This window comes from Pectinophora gossypiella, chromosome 22 (assembly GCF_024362695.1).
Source record: "Pectinophora gossypiella chromosome 22, ilPecGoss1.1, whole genome shotgun sequence".
NCBI lineage: Eukaryota > Metazoa > Arthropoda > Insecta > Lepidoptera > Gelechiidae > Pectinophora > Pectinophora gossypiella.
The window spans coordinates 2,396,390-2,421,608 of NC_065425.1; the positions used below are offsets into that span (position 1 = coordinate 2,396,390).

Sequence of the window (25,219 nt, forward strand, 5' to 3'; positions counted from 1 at the left end):
TATTCCGGTTTTATAGGGTACTTTGATCTTTTGGGGGGGTATCCCGGTCTTGTAGGGTATTTTGATCTTTTTGTCTTGGGGAAGGTTTAACATACTGTAACTTGGTCCAAGTAATACTCAAAAATCTATTTACTTAATAGTTTCTTCACTAGGAGAAACTCTCTTTTAGTTACATTCAGCCTTTCCTCATCTTACCTGATGATAATGAATTAAAGTTTCATTTTTTCTATCCTAATTTTAAGCTCTCTTCATTCTTCTTCCTAATCATGATCGAGTCTAAAACGGCCACATGGAAGCAATTAATCTAAAAAGCAGTATTAGAATTTAACGCTTGCGCATATAAGATAAGTGCGCAATGTCAAGAAAGGTCAAAGATCAACCCCTCTAGATCATTCTAAGATGCTTACAGAAACAGCCTATATACGTCCCGCTGCTGGGCACAGGCCTTCCCTTAAGCAACCGGAGGGGGGTATGGAGCATACTTCACCACGCTGCTTCACTGCGGGCCTTCCGAAGCACGGAATCATCTTACTTTTTCGGACAATCAGATGATTCAAGCCTGCAATGTCCTTACCGAACATAGGACAAAGTGATTTCGACAATGTCCTCATCGGGAATCGAACCAGGACCTCCAGATCATGAGCCCAATGCTCTAACCACTACACTACGGAGGGTGTTTCAGATGCTTATCATTGTGATTTTTATCCTTTTATAACAATCAATGCGAATATCGCTAGGGAATAACGCTTGACATAAGCAATTATCATCAATATAAGAGCCACGCTCTCGTCGGTGTAGCATTTTCCATTCAAGTCTATCAAAGGCCAATTCCTTGACTTCCCGATTAGACACGACGTTAACCTTTTCTTTAATCTGTTTCGTGTAAGCTCTTCTTGGTCTTCCCCTTCCTCTTTTTCCTTGTAGCTTTCCTTCTATGAGGTTTTTAATAAATTCGTCGTGTCTTATTAAATAAGCAATAAAGAGACGTATTTCACTAGGATACCGTTGTGGCACAAGCGGAAAATTGATTGGGATTCGGTTGCCGACAACATATTGGTTGCGCAACTAGGTAAGGTTTCCTTTATACAACGGCGTACATTGTTTGGTAGCGTATTTGGTCTTGATTTCGCTCATTCAGCGCCCCTACTCCACAGACTCTCTAATTCATAATCATTTATTCGCTATAAAAATGGTATTACATTCTGCAGTTGGTCAGCATTTAACATTTGGTTTATATTTTTATTTATTTAAATTATAACATGCAAATAGTAAAATAAAATAAAATTTATAATTTAAATGTCATTATTCAAATTACACATCACAAAAAAACACAATCAATTCACAAAAAAGAGAAATAAAAAAGAAAAAACAATGACATGAATGTTCTAGTTTGTTTCTGTTCGTCATTCGGTTAAGGTATTCATTGAGTGAACAACCCTAGCGAATTAGGAATTGCTGTTTCCTTATTCAAATTCAAATTCAAAAATATCTTTATTCAGTTGGTAACATAGTTACTTACACTTTACTTTGAATCGTCAATTTTTACATAACGAACGTCTCATCCGCCTAAAACTACTGCAACAACAACAACAACAACAACCTGTATAGCCGGGGAAAAGAAGCTGCAAGAAAAACCTCGGCACAGGGCCCTAGACGTTCTTTAAAAAAAATAAAAATAAACATAAAATATTGGTATACAATTGAGTAATTTAGCTACCTAATATCAGTTCTCAAACAGAATCTCATGCATTCATATCTTCTAAATAATCACTAACTTTATAATAACCTTTTTTGTAAAGTTTTTGTTTTACTACTGTCTTGAAACAGTTGAAAGGCAAATTCTGAATGTCAATGGGAATCTTATTGTAAAAACGTATACATTGCCCCTTAAAAGATTTAGTAATCTTATGTAATCGACTGACTTGTAAAGCAAGCTTAAAAATCGTCCAGAGAATCAAACAGTTTTTGCAGTAGCCATTCGTGAAATGATTTGGGGAAATTGTTATTTGTAAGTCGAATAAACCTAGAGTCGATTAATTATTTCAAATACCTCTCAGACGATGCCCTAAGTTAAGGTTCTCGCTCAACTTTTATTTGTTGTTTTGTACCGAGTTAGAGCCTTCAGTGCATTTGTCCGGTTAAGTAATTCAACGTAAATAAGTCACGTAAAAAAAAATCCTAGTGAGATAGGGGCCTTAAAGTTACATTGCATTTCAAACAATTGAATTTACGTATAAAATATGCTTCAGAAATTCAGACATGTCGCAAACTAGCAACAAAATTTTGTATTCAGAAATTTCGATGTATTGCAGAGTCTGAATTATTCATATTTGGATAACAATCAAGTTATTTTGATTGGAGGTTCTGTTCAATTGATAAAGGAAAAAACATACCGATTTTTTTTACCAAACAAAGTTGGACCTAGATTTTATTTTATTTTGTTTAAAAAGAATTTAATAATCTATAATACGATTTTGTATTATATCTATACCTATATATTATTTTTAATTACTAATCATCACTCATTTAAGAGCCTCGCTCTTGTCATTGTAGCATATTCCATTCTTGTCTATCAAACGCCAATTCTTTAAATTCAAATTCAAATATATCTTTATTCAGTTGGTAACATAGTTACACTTTGAATCGTCGATTTTACATAACGAACATCTCACCCGCCTAAAACTACTGCAGCTTCTCACAATCTGTATAGCCTAACTTAACTTACATACATACATAAACTCACGCCCGTAGTCCCTAATAGGATGGACAGAGCCACAAGTAATCAAAGACAACTTGCAGCCACTGTTGATACGATGTCGTAAGCTGGAAATGATAAATCTTATGGTGATAAGGGATCAGCCTATCGCCCATAACATTAGTCCATCATGTTAGAGGACACAATCCCTCCAATTCTTTAACTTCCTTATCCTCTTCTTGGTATTTCACATCCTCTCTTCCCTTCTATAATGTTTTTGATAAATTAGTCGTGTCTTATTAAAGTATCCAATCATCTTGCCTCTTCTGGCTTCAATAACTCTCAGTATATACGTTTTATTTACTGCACTATTCGAAACTTCCAAAATTGATTTATCTGCTCCATTGTCATGATAATGATGACCCTAGAGGAATAAATTCACTGGCAGGCGAATTTGATATCGTGGTTTGATGAATTGTGATATTCATCCTCAAATACTTCGTCTCGAAACCACTACCTTTATAGTTTTATGAATTTAATTATCACATCTTTCAGTCTTTGCTTGTGAATTTTTCTCTTTAATATTTTTTATTTCATTTCTATTAGATTTAACTGGATTGGATAATAGTCTTTTCTTCTCTCGTGTGGGTTGTGAGGTCAATGACAGGCATGCTTAACTCTGGTATCAGGGTTTATATTGCTAATTTTATCTTATTATTCCTAAAGGGTTATGCTTGTTAATGCCATAATAGCTTCTAAGGATTAATTTGCCAATAACCTTGTGTTTTTATGGGGCTTTCATAAAAAATACTATCAAGTTGGCTTCTTCTTATTGTGTGGGTTATGAAGTGGGTTACCAACCTCATCAACCCTGGTAATTATCAGGGTTATTATTGAGCCGCCAAAGGCCCCTAACATGGCTCATGTAACGACTACATACTTACATCAGTAAGTAGTAACCAACAACAGCTGAACTTCCTTCCGAAGCACAGATCATCTTACTGTCGGACAATCAGGTGATCAGCCTGTAATGTCCTAACCAAACTAGGGATCACAAAGTGATTTTTATGATATGTCCCCATCGGGATTCGAACCCGGGGCCTCCGAATCGTGAGACCAACGCTGAACCACTGGAAAACAAGCGCCGTTATGAAGTCGGCAAAATATAATATTAAGATATTATTATTATTATTATTATATGCAATGTTTCTTAGGTGATATCGTTAATTATCAGTTGCTAATATTTGTTACCTATCTATAATATTATAAAGTAAGTATATTCCACTCTGAAGGAATTTAAAAAATCGAAGTCATGTGAGGTGAAGTTGGTAGGGGGAAGTCTGATTAAATAACGCGTAATGAAATCAATTTAATATTAGACATTATTTGTAGCGTACGGTCACGAGCATTGATATGTATACATTTTGGTACCATGTCACATTAACGTTTTTGACAAAATGTACTGTAAGTCTCACTAAATGTCAAATATGTTAGTGCGACAGAGTCCTAAAGTGGGTACATTATATTGCTCACGCACGACTGTACATCGTACGTTTCCAACGTAGACCCCTCTTACATTATTAAGCAAACAACAATATAGACCCTATTCCATTTCATGCCATATTAATCAACCTACATCTTAATATAACAGGGTGTTTATAGAACAGGTTCATCCTTTAAAACATTATTATTGTAGATAATGTTGGATGAGATTAATTGTATATTGAAAATTGATTGTTTTGAATTTACGCGGTTATTATCATAATTAAAACACATAATAACGGGTTCTTACTGCGTTTGGGAGTCTCATATCCCTACTTTAAACGCGGTAAGAACCCGTTATTATGTGTTTTAATTATTAAAAATTGAATTTTGGGTGGTATTAATAAACTAATCTCAGCTTTGAGACTGCTCTCGAGATGGTGTCAATTTGATAGTTCTTGTATAAAAACAGGGACTTGTGCATGATCTTTAGGGCAGTCTGAGCTGAGATTAGTTTATTAATAACACCCTTAGAACCAAGTTATTTCTTAAGTGAGATTTAAAGCAACAATATACCATTTTTCTCATCTCTTTTGCCTAAACTACTGCAGCTTCTCATCTTGTATCATAATTCCCCTAGCATTATCCCGTTCTTCACAGGTTTGGCTTACCTAACCCTCTCAGACGACGCCCTGAGCCGAGGTTCGCGCCCAACAGGGTACCCTCAGGCCTGTCGTCTTAAATTTTGTACCGGGTGAGAGCCCTCACCGCTCCCCGTTTGTCTGGCCAAATAGTTAATACTATCTGCGGAAAATCTACAATAAGTCACATCAACAAAAAGCTTACCTATCCTGATGATTTGACAAGGCCGCTTCTCAACTTGTATAGCCGAGGAAAATTAACTGTAAGAAAAACCTCGGCACAAGTTGTTAGACGCTCTTTGAAAAATGTTGTAATACAATTTCACTAATTTGGTTGCCTAATAGTTATTGTTTCCAAGACGATTATTCTCAAGCATTGTCTTCTAAATAGTTATTAACCTTGTATTGAATTTAATTATCGTATTCCTGTAACTCCGTGTATTGTATTGTATTGTATAATACGTATACTCCTTGTCGTAAAAGCCAGATAATATTGCCTGATCATTCCTGAGGATCCGTTAAGTTTTCCCTTTATTTAACGTATTTGGCTCTGATATTTCAATTCGGATATTAATTCCGTGTAGAATCCTCAGACTGGCTGTAAGTAATTGTGAGCCTTTAAATTGGAGTTTTACAGGTTTCGCAATGGTTTCGAGATGAATATGTGCATATTTAATACTTGTTCGCTTGCCTCTCACTTTGAGGTCGCGGGTTCGAATCCAGCTCAGGCCGAAACCAATGACTGTCGAATTTCTTTTCGAAGTCATGTTTGGATTATAAATGATTATCACGTCCACCCATACCCACCCACATTCTCCAGAAATGCATGATCGGATGTATGTGACCTAACCTGTATTGGGCTGGTTTTCTCTTCGTGGGTTGGAAGGCCAGACAGGCAGTCGCTGCTGTAAAACCGGACCTGTCAAATCTTCAGGTTAGGTAAGCGGACCCTGTGAAAAACAGTATAATGCTAGGGAGATGATGATGATTATGAGGTATCTATTTATCTAATAGTATCTTTACTGTTTTGGGAATATAATTGAATCTGTATTCTTCTTCTATCGTGTGGGTCGTGAGAAGTATTACCAACTTCATCAATCCTGGTATCAGGGTTATTATTGAGCCGCCAAGAACCACTGACATGGCTCATGTAACTACATACTTACATCAATAAATAGTAACCCGGACGAACGGATTATCATGCCTTCCGAAGCACGGATCATCTTACTTTTCGATGTTCAGGTGATTAGCCTGTAATGTCTTAATCAAACTAGGGATTACAAAGAACGCAGTGTTACTATAGTAACATAATATATTATGCATCAATTATTCTATATAAACATAAAACAACATACCTACTTACCTATATGACTTTCTAATTTTAATATTCATATTCGAATAAGAAATATGGCGTTCTAATCTCCGAGTCAGTGACTTTCATAGATTTTTTAAATGTTAATTTATATTTATTAAATGAAGAATAATAAGATTAAAAAATAGTATAAAAGAATATTAGTATAAATATTTTATATAGTACTTAAAAATTATATTTAAACTTTAATTTATGTCAAATTTACCCGACAAATAATAAATTCTGACGTGGATGCAATAAACTAAATTGTATCTCTACTGTTAATTAAAAGTAAAAAGAGGTACTTAAAAAAAATAATCGTATTTATTATGTAATTAGGAGGGAGGTGTCGGAAGAAACTGGTAGATCATCTAAAGGTCATAATACGTTGCCCTAACACGCACTTAAGGAGGTTTCACACGTAAGTTAATCAAAAGTTTAGTGCAAAGTGTAAAAATGCTTAATTGCAACAAAAAATTAAATAATATTTAAAAAAGCAATTTTAGTGTATATGTAGTGATGAATTTTGCTATAGTAGCAAACACATAACAATAATACGTATTTATTAGAAATTAAATAATATATTTTCACTGTGAAAATTGCAATATTCGCACGATTATGTAGAACTACACAAAATATTGTAGTATTAAAAGTATTCGACACGAAAAAAATTGCAAAATATTGAAATCACTACAAATCATTTGCACTATAATTTCATTAGTGTTGTTAGGATAAATTCACAAAACTACACTATTCTTATACAAAATAGTACACTTAAGAAACAAATATGAATTTATTTTGCTTTTTAGATAGTTTTTAGTCTTACGATGGTTCGAAATTCAATCACTGTTTAAATTTGCACCGTTTACTGCCTATGCAGTGCAGCTTACTAAAAAAATACCTAAAACAAAAATAATTACGGTAGCTACACTTTCACAGTTTCTAAAAGTTTTACTTACAGAACTAGTTTCGTTTAGGCAAGTCATCGAGATTTTTTATTGAATATGTAATTTTGATGGCCTTTGCTCAGCAGTGGGATCATATAGGCTAATAATAATAATAATAATGTAATTTTGATAAAGATTTAAAAATTCGTATATTTTCAGTACCTAATATTAGTCAATAAATCAGTATTTTGATTTTGGCACGATTATGAAGTCACCACTTAGTATGTAGTAGCTTCAAGTATGTTCACAAAACACATTGTTTTTATTCAAACTATTATTCTAATTGCATTTATAAAAGTATACAGTTCACCGACACTTAAATTAATTTTATTTTTGCCCTAAAAATATGTATTTTTATTACTATTAATAACACTTCACTATTGTCACGTTTAGAATACCTAAATATCCCACACATACTTAAAACATTTCACCTTTATCACGTTTAGAATAATCACTCTTATCACAAAATGGTAAAGTAGTTAATGCTATCCGAGGCAAATTTGTAATATTTAACGTAAAAAAGATGGTGGCTAAGCAAAACTGAATCCAATTGTCGAATAATTTGATTTAAAGTTGCTTGGCTATCTCTATCGAGTAACATCATGAAAATCGAAACTGTACAGCATTTTGTTCACGCACCTCACAAAAATATTCTATTTTTAAATTGCCTGAAAATGTTTCAAAAATATTACTAGTGACTGTCAAATAAATTACTAGAAAAAAATAAACATTTCACGAAAATGTTTCACAAAATCATCGACGTGTATCGTTTGATTCTGATTGATTACTTATGTAGAAATGTACATAAGACGTCTACAAAATGTGTTGTATAAAAAAAGGTTAAATGTTCGAATACTTTCCAGGCTATCATCAAAAAGGAGTAGATCGTAGCCGTGTAAGAGACGCGATGTTGCAGGCGATACGGACTTGATACGGACAAACAGACGACCCATTTGTGACTACACTCAGCAGCGAACAGGGAACAATATAAAAAAAATATATATTTATAAATATAAATGAACACAATCGGAGTTTTGTACAATATTATGTAAAAGAAAACAAAACACAGCCGACTGAAAATGGAATGTTGATAAATATCAATGTCATAAAAAAATATTAAATGCACTTTCGTCGTGAGTGTGGCTACAGCTTAAGGATTTGTAGGGTTGACAGGAAAATGAGTAAAAAATATTTAATGGTAAAACGGGGTTTTAAACGATTTTCTGTCAACTTAAAATTAGTACCCCAAAGAGTTTATTTAAGGTCACAACGCAATAAATGTAAATAACACATTATTTATTTATTGTTTTTAACCTTAGTTGTTACACTGATGTACTAACTTGTACAATAAAATGCTATTCCGCATTTAAACAAATTAACTGAGCATTTGCCTTAAAGGAAAATAAATTATTTATTTATTATTAATTTATTAATTATGCTAACGATTATTTATTGTTTAATAAATGGATTGATCGCTAACATGTGCTTATTTTATTAACCCGACTAACCCTTAATAATATTTATTATTATGTATTGCTAGCAATCCTGGCAGACGGAAACTTAATTTAAATTTAATTTGACAATTTTAAACTAAGCTCTATATAAGTTTGACTCCAATATGATCAAACAAAATAAATCAAATTAGTAAATTCATTTAAATTGGGTAGTTTCCTAAGTCAAAAAAAAATAATGAAATTCTGATTACTAAGTAAAGACAGATCTAAAGGTAAACAAAGTTTTCATATTTCTATTAAACTTATTTATTAATTTTAATAAAGAAAACTATCATAAGAAGTGCGAAATTTTATCACGTTTTTCTATGAAGTTACAGGTTGCTTTTTCATACAATTTTCCAGTTCATAGTATTTTCGTGTTTTAGTAAAAAGTAACTGATTTGGAAACTACTCTATTGAATTAAATTAAGTTTCGCCCGCCAGAATCTGCAACAGAATAAAAGAAAGAAAGAAAATATTTATTCGGCATACTTAACACTAATTAACAAAAAAAAAAATAATTATACATAGTGCCGAAACGGCTTCAGCACAGCAAATGTCACGGCCTAGCTGTAGCAAGACTATGACGCTGATTTTCAGCTGCAGCCGGTTGGGGAATCAAAATACAGTAAAACAAAAAGAACTGGGCTCTAAAGTCTAAGCACATAATTACGTACCTAAACCGTAATATAAAGTATTTGAGGAAAAAGAAAATAATAAGAAAAATAAATAAATTAATAATTCTGTATATTATGTATTATACTGTATGTGTGTGTATTATGTATGTGAGTTATATATGGCTTACATGAAGCATGAATATTTTTAATAGGTTGTATCACCGCTTAACTGGCATTGTAGAAAGTGTTCTTTTACCTTTGACCGGAAAGTATTAACAGAAGATAGGTTACGTAGAGGAGGAGGGATGTTGTTCCAGATTTTTGCGGCGGTGTACTTTATTATGTAACTTAACAAGACGTACATAACATTTCTTAATCTAAAAATAATACTAATAAAAATATACAAAAAATAATTGGTCCATTATAAAATTTATTTTATGTTATTATTTTTTGTACAATGGAAATAGTTTTCCACATGCATGCAATTAGGTACAGTCGTGAGCACTTTACACTTTAGGACTTCGTCGCTCTAACATATTTGACATTTAGTGAGACTTACAGTTCAATTTGTCAAAAAAGTTAATGTGACATGATACCACAGTGTATACATATTAATGCTCGTGACCGTACGCCCCATTATAATACTTGCCATCATACAATGTTGCGACTGTAAAGCAAATTAAAAATAAAGATGATCTAAAAATAAATTAAAATAAATTTGGAAGCGCACTAAACGTACCTAACAAAAACCTACAGAGGGTGTCCTTTCTTAAATAAAGGACCAGTAAAAAAAAAGAAGGTCACATTGAAGCAATTCACCTAAAATAGCAATGTTAGTTTAGACTCTAACACCCCTACGCTTTTTAGATGAATCGCCGTGATGCGGCATATTATTTAGACTTCTTTAGGGTTTATTATTATAAGGGTTCCGTAGGCAAAGAGCAAAAATGGAACCCTAATACTAAGACTGCGCTATCGCCGCGAAACCGCAAAAGCTAGACAGTTGGGATTTTCACAAATTATGTATTTTTTTCGCTGGTAAAACTATAAATACTAAAAACAAAATAAAATAAATATTTGAAGGGGCTCCTATACATAAAACGCCATTTTTTATTTGTATTTTATATACTACTCGTATATAATTATTACCTTGTCAATGACACGGACAGTTCACGCGTGAGTCCAGCTAGCACTTGGCCGGATTTAGATGATAACGGTGATTCACCAAACCATTGATCATATTCACCACTTAGAATTTGTAGGATGAAGTGACAGTTATCCAAATATTATATAAAAAAAATTTAAATAAAATAAAAATTAAAATATTTTATTTCAGACTAAGATTGTCCACGAGTGTCCATTATACTTGTGTCTTGTGGGTTCTACCCTATTTTTGATTTTTATTTTCGTCTGAAATCATGAAAAGATTCAATACCAAATACTAAATCTTTGTCACGCCTCAGACCGATTAATTTCCTTTCGACTAGAAAAAATAAATTACCTACTCTCTGAAATATTACCAGCCACTTTCAGTAGAGATTCGAATTAAATCAGGCTGACAATTCTTATCCGATTGAACTCCTACGATTCAATCATTTGAAAAATACTCAAGATTGAATCAGGCTAATCCATCACTGAGTTCTTTTGTGCTGGATTTTTTTCTTTAACGTAACTTAGGTACGATCTTCATAAAACTCGTAATCCCTCTTCGGGCAGAGAAACAAGTTATTATAATAAACCTAAGTCGGTTTTGATAATAAATTAATAATTAGTAGATAAGTAGATAGTGGCGCAGCGGTAAACGCGCTCGGTCTGCGATAGTTGAAGTAAAGCAACTTTCGCAAAGGCCGGTCATAGGATGGGTGACCACAAAAAAAAGTTTTCATCTCGAGCTCCTCCGTGCTTCGGAAGGCACGTTAAGCCGTTGGTCCCGGCTGCATTAGCAGCCGTTAATAACCATCAATCCGCACTGGGCCCGCGTGATGGTTTAAGGCCTGATCTCCCTATCCATCCATAGGGAAGGCCCGTGCCCCAGCAGTGGGGACGTTAATGGGCTGATGATGATGATGAATTAGTAGATACTAAATCGGATATTATCACTAGTAGTATGAAGAAAACACACAGGCCTCCTTTCAAGTAAACGGAAGGGGTATGGAGCATACTCCACCACGCTGTTCCGCTGCGAGTTGGTTGAGGTATTTTTAACTGTTGATAGCCAGGATCAACGATTTAACGTGCCCTCCGAAGCACATGATCATTTTATTTTATCTTTTTATCTTTTTTTATTTTATTTTATCTTTTTATTCAAGCTTGCAAATTCCTTACCAAACCAAGGATAGACTCACAAAGTAAGACGAAATAAAAACCGATCCTCCTGATCGTGCCAACAAGCAGTATGAAACATTTTAATATATTTACGACTATTGCGTTAGTTATTTTAGTAGGCGTTGAGTATGACTCCTTATAAAATAATAATTATTGAAAGTGTGAACGAAATTTGTGTTACGTAAAGCTAAAATATAGCAGCATTAACACAAACAACTAAAATTAACCTTATGAGGAGACTATAATATGCATAATTTAATAACTAAACGCTTATACTGAGAGATTTACGCCTACGCGAACACTGTTCGCAAAATTACCTACTCATGCGAAAAATGTTTATTGCTGACTAAAAACGGGTAGGCGTTCATAATCGTTTTAGGATAAAACATACCTTTTATCATTATTTTTATACAATATTTATCTTTTATTTTCAATACTATTTATATCCGATAAAAGGTAAATAAACATGAGAAGAAAAACATGGATTTCGTAACGTAACGTCTTCGACAACAACAAAATGGGTTATATTTCTGTCGAAAGTATAGACCAGACATCTTGCGATAGATGTACCTCTGACTACCCCGATATAGTTATGAGCTTATGTTATGTATATATAATCATCATATCCCTAGCATTATCCCGTCACATGATAATTTGCTGAAAGTAATTTTAGTTCTTACTAATCATCCTCTTCCTAGCGTCATCCTGTTTTTCACGGGGTCCGCTTACCTAAACTGAAGATTTGACAGGACTGGTTTTTTACAGAAGCGACTGCCTGTCTGATCATCCAACTCCCGAAGGGAAAACCAGCCCAATACAGGATAGGTCACATACCTTCGAAAATGCATTTCTCGGGAACGTGGGTTTCCTCGCGATGTTTTCTTTCACCGCTATATGTTATAATACGTTTAATATACCTGGTCTACTTATAAAAGGAGGAGCACGGTGGCGCAGCGGTAAACGCGCTCGGTCTGCGATTGTTGAAGTTAAGCAACTTTCGCAAAGGCCGGTCATAGGATGGGTGACCACAAAAAAAAAGTTTTCATCTCGAGCTCCTCCGTGCTTCGGAAGGCACGTTATGCCGTTGGTCCCGGCTGCACTAGCAGTCGTCAATAACCATCAATCCGCACTGGGCCCGCGTGATGGTTTAAGGCCCGATCTCCCTATCCATCCATAGGGAAGGCCCGTGCCCCAGCAGTGGGGACGTTAATGGGCTGATGATGATGATGATACTTATAAAAATCAATGTTAAAGTAATACAAACGATGGCCTAATTATCTATTATTATTACTCGGCTAAAGATACCATTAACCACCTTTTAGTATCTGTCCTGGTAATGCATAGCTCTGCCTACCACACCAGAAATTATGGGCGTGTTTATGTGCAAGAATGCAAAAGATTTATGACCACATTTCCCGTGTAATGTGCGGTGATACAAAGAGAATTTTTATTCTTATACGTCATAAAAGCTTTTAATGTTATGTTATACTGTAGAGAAAATGTTACAATGAATGATATCAATAAAATAAAAAAATCCCCATGAATTCCAGTGTTATAAGTTGTTCTCCGTTGTATCATAAATATTTATAGAAATCGTTGTATCGTTGTATAGTAATCGTTGTATTTATAGTAATCGTTGTGTCATAATTCTTTAGTGATTTGACTTATAACGGAATGTTATAAATACCTTTCTGTCTATCTTCTAGACTGGTTTGCAAAACTAAGTACTGCGCTTTTATTTTTTTATTTAAACTATTGAAGATAGGTGGCGATTTAAATAAATAAAGTTTTATGGAAAATATTAACAGCTTTCTTTGTTACTATTAAACAAAACATTACGAGTCGTCGAATTGTTTTTATTTCGAAAGTATATCTTGTAAACTATAAAAATTATATAATTTTAAAAGTACAACTTAACTTAATTTTTAATTAATTTAAATTTTTAATAGTTAACAATTTAATTTAAATTAATTAATAATTTAATTTAGGTTTTTTAATTTTAATTTAATTACACAGGCCGGTGTAGAAAACAGATACAGAAATGTATTTATAACATTTCTTTACAAGTCATATACAAAAAAAAAAGAAAACAATGTCAATAGGAGTAATACCAATAGTATATTCAAATTTAAAATATCATAATTATTATTCGTCATTTTTCATACAACGAACGTCTTATCCGCCTAAAACTACTGCAGCTTCTCACAACCTTTATAGCTGGTGAAAAGAAGCTACAAGAAAACCTCGGCATAGTGTCCTTTAAAATGAAAACAAAATATACTCGTAGCAATAGTTTAGTTTTAAGATTAATAAAAACTCTATGATCAATTAAAATGTGTTCGGAGAATGCATGACTTAACCTCGTAGTATCCCGGGTTTGAATCCCGGCTCGAACACTAAACCACTGAATTCGAAAAAATAATATTTCAGAACATCATCATCATCACTAGAAGATAGAAAAGAAGATCACTAATTTAAGAGCCACGCTTTTGTCGGTGTAGCATCCTCCATGCTACTTTTTAGGGAAAAATATGAGTAGTGGTTTCCCTCTTGCCTTCCGCCCCGCAGTACACTGTCTGACGCGAATGGGATGGCGCCTAGAGTAGTTTATTTCAAAGCCATACTAGGACTCCTTTCCTCCGCCCCTGAATAGTACTGACAGTTACTGCTGCCCTCTGTCAGTTTCCAGGTTACATTTAAGTACATAACCATCAATCCGCACTGGGCCCGCGTGGTGGTTTAAGGCCCGATCTCCCTATCCATCCATTGGGAAGGCCCGTGCCCCAGCAGTGGGGACGTTAATGGGCTGACGATGATGAAATAAAATAAATTATTCCTCTACAGAAAAAGAACGTGACGTATGAGATCTTCACGGACTGGCACCCGCACTCCAACTGGCACCACTGGAGAAGCTTCCAAGACAACAACATCACAAATTAAAAATAAAACGTATTTTATTTAATTCATACTGAGTTTTATTTGAAATCTATTATAGACGGCGATATGACTATTGTGTGTATTCTCAGTCAAGGGGCGCCGCTTCGAACCCTAATGAGTTACCGGACTTGCTCCAATGAGTTATTAATTTGTCTTAAGTTCAATTTTCACTAACACAGTTGGCTCGACCATTACAGATGGCGATACGGCTCACCACCTATCACGTTGGTCTAACAGAAAGCTCGGTGAGGTTAGCTACTTAGGTAATCTTGCGATGGATGTACCTCTGACTACCCTATTGGGATATATCTTGATGTTTATGTTATGTTAGTTTTATTTGAAATCGAATGGTGTCAAGATAAAATAAAAAAAAAACTTTTTACTTGAGTAAAAAAAGAAAAAATATAATACTTGCGATTAGGTAATTTTCATAGACCGATCATGTCGAAATATTTTTAGAAAATGATTTCCTGACACTATTTAATTGACTATCTACATTAGGCAATAAAAAAAGTTAATTCGTCGTCTATTGTGTGGGTTGTAAGGTGGATAACTAACTTTAACAACCCTCGTATATGTGGTGGTGGGGATACCTGGTTGATGGTTGCGATGACTGCGAGTGTGGAGTATCACCTCAAACTATGGCTCACCTTTTGTGCTGTCCTAAGTGCCCTAACACCTGCACTATTAAAAACCTTTACGAAGCCACTGATAATGCCGTAAGTGTGGCCAATTATTGGTCAGCAAAAATTTTGTATCGATCGCCATCGACTCGCAAAGAAAAAGAACCCTGGTATATGACTTATTATTGAGCCGCCCTAAAATTCATTACTTTACCAACTGCCGGCACTATCTATTCTATAATTATTCGGACAATCGAGTGATCAGGCTATAATGTCCTAACTAAACAAAGGATCACTAAGTGAATTTTGTGATTTGTCCCCACCGGGATTCGAACTTGGGACCTTCGGGTTGTGAGCCCAACGCTCAACCACGACCACAGAGACATTAGGCGTCTTAATAGCAATCCTAACACCGGGGTTATTGACGTCGTTCATTGAGATCACAACCCACTCGAGGTTATTTTTAGCTATTTTATCACTCTACACTACTACATTTTCCTTCAATTTAATATATTTCAAGAAAGCTTCAACTTTTTTATTTTTTCATAAGTTATAATTGTCAATTTATTATTTATATTTTTTTTCTTAGTTCTGACCTTTATCGCAAATGTACCTTCTTTGTGGTCAGAGAAATATGCTTCGAAGAACTTAGCATATTATAAACCTTAGAACTTAATGTACAGTGAATATTTATTTAGTAAGTGATTGTTGTAAGCCTTCTTGACCTTTGAGTTTTGTCACAGTTCAAAAATAAAACAAAATGTACGCTTGTTCGTATTTTATTTTACAAACTTCTGAATAAATAAGCCTTATTACAATTACACTTAATTAAAATAAATTAATATAATTTAATATAAATAAAGTCGACGGGACTCGCGCTAGGAATCAGACTTAGAGAGAGAATCAGTCTTAATTTAATAATATAACTTTGCAATTCGGGCAGAATTGGGCAGTGTTCTAAATTTTCCGAACGAGTTCGAAAACTTTCAAAAATTTTGGCAGAAACTTTTGATTTTGAAATTTAAATTTGGAAGTCCAGGCAATTTAGAACACTGCGTTTGTTTTGAAGCTAAATGTCAGCCACCACGTTATTTAAATATGGAACACAGATCAAGTAACGTGGTGGTCTGACATTTAGCTTTTTTTACACTAAATGACGCCACTTGATCTACCGGTCGAATGTCCGATTCAGTTACTGCATTTGCGGCACTGGCAGGGTCATGGGCTGAGCTACTTGGCTGGCCTGGCCGACGGGGCCCATCTGGCCCATTTGGCCGTACATCTGAGGCATGACGTACATTGGCATTGTCATCGTCGGGGAACTCAATGGCGATATGGGCGGTAGGCCAAATAGGATTCTGAAGTAGCGCGCGAGGTTCCATATTGCCTCCGGTATCCTGCATAACATATTAAAATATACGCATGAAAATATCAATTTGAATATGGTTAGTAAGGCCGTGGAATGGATGAAAGCGGGTAGCGAAAGTGATGGCAATTAAAAGATTGCTACCCGCTATCTTCCAATTTGCGGCTTAAAAGGACAAGCGGAGCCAAAACAAAAACTTTATATTCAGAAAATATGTGCACCATTGTTAAATAGATTCAACAAAAACTTTATAAAACAATCGAGGATTCAAAAACATTTTTACTTTTGTCTACAAAAATAAGTAGTTAAAATAACAATGTTTTGTTTTGTTATACTTATTCAAAACTAATCTTCAGAAAAGTACTTCATTAGACAAATATAGTACAAATATAGATTTAATGTACCTAATTAAATTAATAATCAGTATAATTTATTTCGTTGAATCTTCATAGCATGGCGTTCTCTGTTATTAATAAAATTATAATGAATTAAATAATAAGTTATGAACATTGCATTCGATTTTGGCACCGCTCGACCTTTTCACATTTTATTCTTACTAAATCAATGTAGGTATCGGCGAAAAAAATACGTTGCATTAAAAAATAAAACACCTAAGTAAGTACATTTTTATAATGGTGGGATATATAAGGTGGATATTATTTAAAATTGTGTATAAACGAGAACAAAACCACGAAATGCTATAGTCTTGATAAAGTTTTAAATGAGCAAAACTATAGAATATTAAAATCGTAGACGTCCCAATGCTGAGAACAGACATCTCTTCAATCAAAATTGTCTACAAGTTGTATTCGGAGTACTTTTCCGCTCAACCCTAAACGGATTACGGTCAAGTTTATGTGTGTATATTTTCATTACGTTTCAACACTCTGATCGTATACTCGTTTATACAGCATACCATCCACCCAATTTATTAAGGATGAATATTAATTAATATTTTTCGCCAACACATTGTGAGAATTGGCTCGGTAACTACTCAATTATGCACTCAGAAAAGTCCTAGGGAAAATTTCATTTGAAATGAGTTTATAAAATCAGTCGCTTGATTAGAAAAGAAAAAGTTCGTCCTAAATTAAGATTCACAAAACTTTCGTTGGGAGAAATCACAAAGTAAGATGATACTATGTATATTTCATATAATTTAGGTTGTAATTAGTTAAGTAACACGTATTCGTGATCAGTGTCTTAAACATTGTAGCAAAGAAATTACAAAAGAAGTAAGTAATTCAAATAACTTAAATACACTTTGAAATGCAACGCCCTTTAAAAGTCATGAGACTTTGGTACATTACCGAGCCAAATCCATAAAAGAAACATATTACAATTGATATTTACAAATTCAAAGACCCGTAATTTTACAAAACTAAAACATCTACTCTACTCTTTACTCGAGAACTGAAAAGAAAACCAACACCACATTAACTTACATGAAATAAATGCTTATTTAAATGCACATTTTATATAAATGATAAAACTACATATTCATTAACATGTTTATCATTTATTCCATGAATGATAGCAGCAATCTTCACTGAATATACAATTTCTACGTCTTTATGTATTTGTTGTAAGAAATCGTGCATCAGTGCGTTTTCTTTTGTGAAATCTGTGATATCTTTAAACTCGTTTATTTAAGAAAAGAGTTTGGTTTTGACTGTAGTTTTGTAAATTCTGATTCTGATGGTGTGAAGGTTTCTTCTTCTTCTTGTTCTTGTTGTGTGAATGGTTGTGTATGTGTGTATGAGTTTTCTTCTTCTTCGGTAAGTCATCTATGAAGTAGTCGACTAATGCTTGATGTACCTGAACCAACCCGTCAATTACGTCGAGGGTCATCATAAGCATTTCGTATGTAGCAGAATAGTAATACGGTGCAGAGGACGATTTTAATGAATGTTTAAGAGCTGATTTTGTATATTTACCAGCCTGCTTCACCATAGCTGTTATCGGATCATGGTCGAATAATGTTTGCATAAAATGAACGAACCCTCTACCAGTCATGTTGAATAAAAAATTGTTTAAGCTTCTTTCTACAGCCGTCAGCCAAATTTCATTTTTGGTTTCTGTATCAGAACTCGAGTTTTTCAATTCTACGTTAAGACTTCTCTTGGATCTTGAAAGTTGTTTTACTTCTAATGGTTCAAATTTCCTAGATATACTTCTCGTGACATTAAAAGTATTCGATACATTTTGAGTCGAAACTGGAACTAAAACTATTGGTTTCCATACGCCTAAAGGAACAGTAGTTACGTTAAGAGTACTCGTCGTTGAGGCATTGTAAATATCTTTTCTATATGGAACAAGTCGATTATTTTTCGGTTTAACAATAAACATATTCGGATTGACAAAATATTTCACTCTCGGATAATAATACGTGTGCTGATAGTTATATTTATACTTTTTCGTTTTTATGTAATCGTACAGATCTTTATTCTTCTTTAGTTTATCTAAGTCCACCTTTAGCTCTGTGTACTTTTTTGGCCTAGTTCTAAAAGCCGCTTTCCTGTAGTTCATTTTCCTCTGTGCAATATTTCGAGGCTGCGGCACTAGTATTTCTCTCGGCTTCTTGGTTTCTTCTTCTGGTTCTACAGTCTTCATCGTAGTGACGTCAGAACTTAGGCCTCGGAACGTGGCAGGCATGGAGTAGAAGACGCTGGCGATGGGATCGATGTAGCTCTTTATCCCGTCGACTATCGGTTCTAGAAGTTTCTGTAGCTTAGACTTACCATCCCATCGTTCTGTAGCCCGAGTCGAGTTGAGTAGTTGTTGTACGGGCGCCTGTTGCGACTGCTGAGCCGAAGCGTCGTTGTGAAGCAACTCTGACTGTTGATGCGATCCCAGGGCAGTAGGATTGTACATCTCCGGGAATTGCGGGCTCATTCCGCTAACGGAATATGCGTGCGACGAGGCGCTTGGAAAATCGATCGGATATTGGGAGTAAAGGTATGGGTGATTTTGTAAACCAACACTGGAATGCAAATAAAACCGCTTTTAATGTCGGGCTAGTAATTGTGAGTCAGTTATCATCCGATTATTTGTCAACGTCAGTTGAAACTGTCAACGAGAAAGTCCCATTTGAGTCGTGGTTATCGATTAAAGTCTGTGATGGTCGCGAAATAGTCTGCAAAGCTGAGCTGAGTAATGTCTTTATCCACAATATGAATCGCGACGATAAAGTTTTATAGCCGCTTAAGAAAGCCATAACAATGATGAAGTGTGTAATTTTAATGTCTATAATTTACTAAGTAAAGTAATTTTTAAAAATGATTGTTTATCATTGTTCGTTTGTATAATCATTTTGAAGCGTTTTATCTATATCCTTTTTATCTTAGTTTTTGAGAACTGGGCAAAGGTGTGAAGTAAAGGAGATACTATTTTAAGATTTAATTATTTTCAAATTAACTCTATTTGTTTGAATTAATAATGCTACTGATACATTTTCAAATATCTCTTTCTTCTCGCGAATAATTACCCGAAACACTAATTCAACTTGAACGAGAAAATAATAAAACCTAATAGCTTTAAAAAATATACATCAACATCATTTTCTCACTTCTTCAACAAAATAAGTAGCGTAATCTCCGCATCACTACTTTCATCATGTTCCTCCTATATTAACACTTTCATTTCAATTATCTCCTCGGATCTCGATGGTTACGGTAGATGACCAGAGGAATTTTAAACCATCACACGAGATATAATTATTGCTATCTAATGTAGTTTGTTTTTTTTTCCGTTTGGCGCGTATATGTGCTTAGCAGTCACGACAGTAGATTGGAGATTAGAGAGAGGCGACACGGGCTTTGTTGCGTCGTTGTGTGTCGTTGTAATATTTGTTGCCGAATGCCGCGACGACGCATTATTGTGGTATATCGCTCTGATTTACATGTTGAACGGCACAGCGTCGCCGTCTTGGTTCGCTTTGAGAAGCTTATCAAAAATAGTAAATAGTTGTTTAAGTTAGTCTTTGAATTTTAATGCTAATTAGGTTTTCAATATTGAAATAAGTGTGTACTTGCTTAGATATTTTTTTTATAATTGAAAAGTACGTATTTTTACGTATCTTGGAGTATGTCAAACATCTAATTATCACCAGTGATCGGGATACGTAGTGCTATTTGCATAATTTGTCTTAACATGTTGTGTTTTTAAGTTGTATATGCATCCCAAATCTTGAATCTCGAAACACAATATACTTGCGAGATGATTTTTATAAAACAATTATTTTTATTTTGTGAATTATTTTAGTGATTTATATGTTATTTATTTGAATTATTTTTTGTTTATTGTTATATTTATTTATGTATTTTTTGACTGTTTGTCTGATAAACAAACTTTTACAAGATGATATCTCAATCAGTTTACTTGAGGGATTTGTGTGCAATAAAGTGTTTTATTATTATTATTAAGAAAACAATATTATAATGTAACGTAAACTCGCAATTTAAAAAATCTAGTGGTTATCCATATTAACCACAACATTCAGGTTTCTTTACCTCAAATGGTACAATCTATTCCGAATTCCCGATCACTGATTTCAATTTAACTAAAATATTTACTTTGTTTATTTTTCTCGAACAATATTTATTTATATATAGATCTTATTTTATTGATTTTGACGAAGTACTTACATTAAAAAGGCTTGTAAATCCGTAGGTACCTAAAGTGTTTTATTTCACATTTTACCAGTCCGGGGTGATTAAAATGGCCACATCGAAGCAATTAATCTAAGAAAGCAATATTGCTATTTGACATTTGTTTGCATTGCGCACTTACTTTTATATGCGCAAATGTCAAATTGCAATATTGCTTTATTAGATGAATTGCTTCATTGTGACCATTTTAACCCCCAGTACTGCACTACCTGTACAATGAATGAACACCTTTGTACATTATTTAGTCGTCAGTCAAAATGTCAGTCCCGTTTCAGTTATTACATTTGTACCGTCAGCAACAAAAGTCGATGAAACAAATGCCAAAAACACCATTATCAATTGTTATAAATATTAAAAATAAACCAGTTATTTCAACCTTAGTGCTAAGTTTTGTGATTGGTGAATAGAATAGGTTAATTTACAGACATTGTGTGAAATATATTCATCAACTTTTGATGTCGACTGTACATTAATATAAACATTTTTACACACAAACAAAATGTCTAGGGAATGTAAAATTTAGTTATTAAAAAAAATAATAAAAAAACCGCCTTAAATTAAACTTGTTAACAGAATTTTCTTTTGCATAAGTTATTATTATTCATTATTGAATAATTTCAAAACAAAATGTTTTTTCTTCAACAAAAGCACATGGAAAGAAAAACTTGAGTTCCAGTAAGTTTAAAGAAAAATACTGTTATTATGTTAGTATTCACGAGAAAAGTTAAACAATAAGTTACATTCCTAGACATTTTCCATTCATTTCAAAGTGATTGTGAAATACAAGAAAAAAATTCTGCCTCGTGTAACCTAGAAAAAGAATATGAAAATAACAAAATGTTATTTATAAAAGACAAGTTATATGAGATAACAATAGTACAGTCTGCCCTGTTCGATTGACTTTTGATATGTTGTAGAAATAAAGAAAAAATAAAATAAGATCATTATTATTTCATCAACTGTAAGATTTTTCATACCAAAAAATCAACAGAATTACGCGACAGACTGCACTGTGACTGTAAAAGTGAAAATAATAAAAAGATAGCTGCAGACAAACTACTAAAATCGAATTAAATTGATTGCCGAGTTCGATTCGTACGGGTCAATTTTGAACTCGAACTTTTTTAAATTGACTCGGGTCAAAGAAAAAAAAATACGTACATAAGGGACACTTTCCGCCCAGCACTATTACAAGCTTCAATTGAGATTTACTTCACAGAAAGAAGGAAAAAAATCTGTAGCATATCTTTTCATCAGAATTTAGTTGTATCCAGATAATTAAGTATATTGTTTTTGTAAATAGTATTAGAAACAAAAAATTATGATTTCTACAGTGGTAGTAAATTAATCACAATTTCATTTTCATAATCACAATTTAATTATTTTGAGGTAGATGCTAAAATAAATTCAAATGTAATTCCATTTAGAACTGAGATTAATAAAACAAAAGAAATCTCACTTTTTGTTATGTGTTTCTTTTGACAAGCAACTTTTGTCCTTAACTTTTAATTAGGAAAAAAATTGAAAAATAATTTATTCAAATCCATTATATTTCTGACAAATGGAAAAATGCGAAAGCGGATAAAATGTAGATTAATAACGATTTATTGTATAAATAATTAAATAAACCAACGCACAAATTATTACTTCTAAAAGATTTCTAAAAAACAATTTTTGGCAGCCGTAAATTTCAAAAGGAAAATTATTACGAATACAATAATTACTTAAAGAAATTATGTGCTGAAAAGAACGCAATTTGTTCTATAATATTTTAATTTGTACGAAGCCTGCCTAGTATTTCTGGTGTTTTTATATATTATTAAATGAATTGGCTTTTTTGTACGAAAATTAAAAATGTCTATCTCAAAATAACTCTAAAAAACTACTTTTTTACAAAATCATATCTGGATACTTCAGTCTCTTAAACTAAGGAATGTATTATACGAACCATACACACTACCGCTAGTCACCTATATTAATATCACTACGCATTTCATTACTTTTTCTACTTTCAAAATAAATTACTTGGGAGTTAAAAAGCAATTCATCTAAAAAAGCAATATTGCTATTTGACATTTGCCTGCATTGCGCACTTACTTTTATACGTGCAAAATGTCAAGTTGCAATATTGCTTTTTTAGATGAATTGCTTCGATGTGGCCTTTTTAACCCCCCTTATCAAAAGAAACATTTTTTTCACTAGAAATACTCTTATACTCACATTCCAAAAGTACCTCGTAGATTTCTCAAGAAACCCGACAGACCAACGGAGTGGGGAGAGCTCGTATAATCAATTCCTGAGAGGACTCTATAAAGTGATAAAGCAGGGTAAAATAGACTCCTTCGAAACAGTTTGGATTGAGTGAATCTTTTGGCGAATGTTGTCTGTCGAAACTTCTTCATTGAATCATTTTAATTTTCCTTTTTTACTTGACTTAAATAACTACTTTGCTGATGCCAGAAACTCGCACTCGGTTGTTTCAGAGGATTACATTTGAGAGAATCTATCGACTTTTTTAATTTACCCCAGCATTTTGTTTTCTTTTGCCTAGAGGCTCCGCTTGGTTTGGTAACCTCTGTTCATTTGTTTTTATAAGGATACATTAACCTCACTTACGTACCTTGATTTTTACAATTCTTCGGATAATAACTCATTTTTGATTTAATTATTTTTAAAGACTTACGTTTTTCTTGATAAATAAGTAAATAAAGTAATAATAAAGTTCATAAATAAGTTAAATAGAAAAAAGTAAATGATTTTCGTCAGTTTTAGATGTTTTGTCTGTTTTTATTGGTAATCAGAATTTCTCTTTGAGGATACTGGCCAATTTACTTTAAACTTAATTCTTATTAGGAAGTTGTTAAACAAATGAAAACCAAAAAACAAAATTCGAACACACAAAACCACCTAAAGATTCACTCATCGAGGCCTCACTACAAACTCACCACACAAAAAAAAAAAACAGAATCTCACCCGAGGCTGTATGACTCATACAATCTCTTGACCGCCATTCCAACGGTGACCATCAGTGCCATCTTGCTGGCGATAAAAGCTTTCAGGGTGAGAACGGTCACCACCGCCATGGCAAAGATGACAGCTGCCGCGGACTTCATACCAAACAGCATGGGGATTACTGCCTGCATTATCTTCTTTTTCGCTCTCCGCTCTGGAATTTGAGAAAGAATTTGTTTTAGTACCTATGTGTTCAAATTAAAATTCAAAAATGTTTCTATTCAATTCAATTTTTACATAACGGCCTCCGTGGTCCAGTGGTTGAGCGTTGTGCTCACGATCTGGAGGTCCTGGGTTCGATTCCCAGCGGGGACATATCACAAAAATTACTTTGTGGTCCCTAGTTTGGTTAGGACATTACAGGCTGATCACCTGATTGTCCGAAAGTAAGACGATCCGTGCTTCGGAAGGCACGTTAATCCGTTGGTCCCGGTTACTACTTACTGTGTAAGTACGTAGTCGTTATAAATGAGTCATGTCAGGGGCCTTTGGCGGCGCAATAGTAACCCTGACACCAGGGTTGATGAGGTTGGTAATTCGCCTCACAACCCACACGATAGAAGAAGAAGAATTTTTACATAACGAACTTCTCATCCGCTTAAAACTGCTGCAGGTTTTCACAACCTGTATAGCCGAGGAAAAGAAGCTGCCAGAAAAATGGGGCCATTAAATAATATATAAACGTAATTTAATATGTTATAGATAAACAATTGATGAATAAATTATATATTTCTCATCACACACAGCATCTGTGGTCTAGTGGTTAGAGAAGACGGTTACAATAGGAGAGTATCCCACTGCTGGACACAAGCGTCCTCTCAACCAGGGGGCATGGAGCATACCCTACCAAGCTGCTTTAGTACGGGTTGATCCGGGCTGAATGTGCCTTCATCACGGAATCATCAATATCGAACAATCAAGGGATTCAGCCTGCTATGCCTTAGTCAAACAAAGGACAGTGGCATAAAGTGATTTCGACAATATCACTGGGAATCGAACCCGAGACCGTGAGTCGTGAGCTAGGTCAACCACTAGACCAAAGAGGCCGTTGAAATACGAT

The 25,219-nt window shown here is 33.9% G+C and overlaps 1 protein-coding gene across 2 annotated transcripts in view; it reads right to left on the reverse strand.

Annotated features, from left to right (window-relative positions):
* Positions 1-15,924: 15,924 nt before the first annotated feature.
* LOC126377043 (uncharacterized) overlaps positions 15,925-25,219 on the reverse strand; it is a 42,862-nt gene continuing 33,567 nt past the window's right edge. Inside the window, exons 3-5 of one of the 2 annotated variants that reach the window (XM_050024663.1) lie at positions 24,121-24,313; positions 19,219-19,460; positions 15,925-16,508 (exon numbers count right to left, since the gene is read on the reverse strand). In XM_050024663.1, the coding sequence (XP_049880620.1) occupies positions 16,435-16,508; positions 19,219-19,460; positions 24,121-24,313 (509 nt within the window). In that variant the 3' untranslated portion in view covers positions 15,925-16,434. Of the gene's footprint in view, positions 16,509-16,919; positions 19,461-24,120; positions 24,314-25,219 lie in introns of those variants that run through there. The other variant, XM_050024662.1, reaches the window with a different exon arrangement.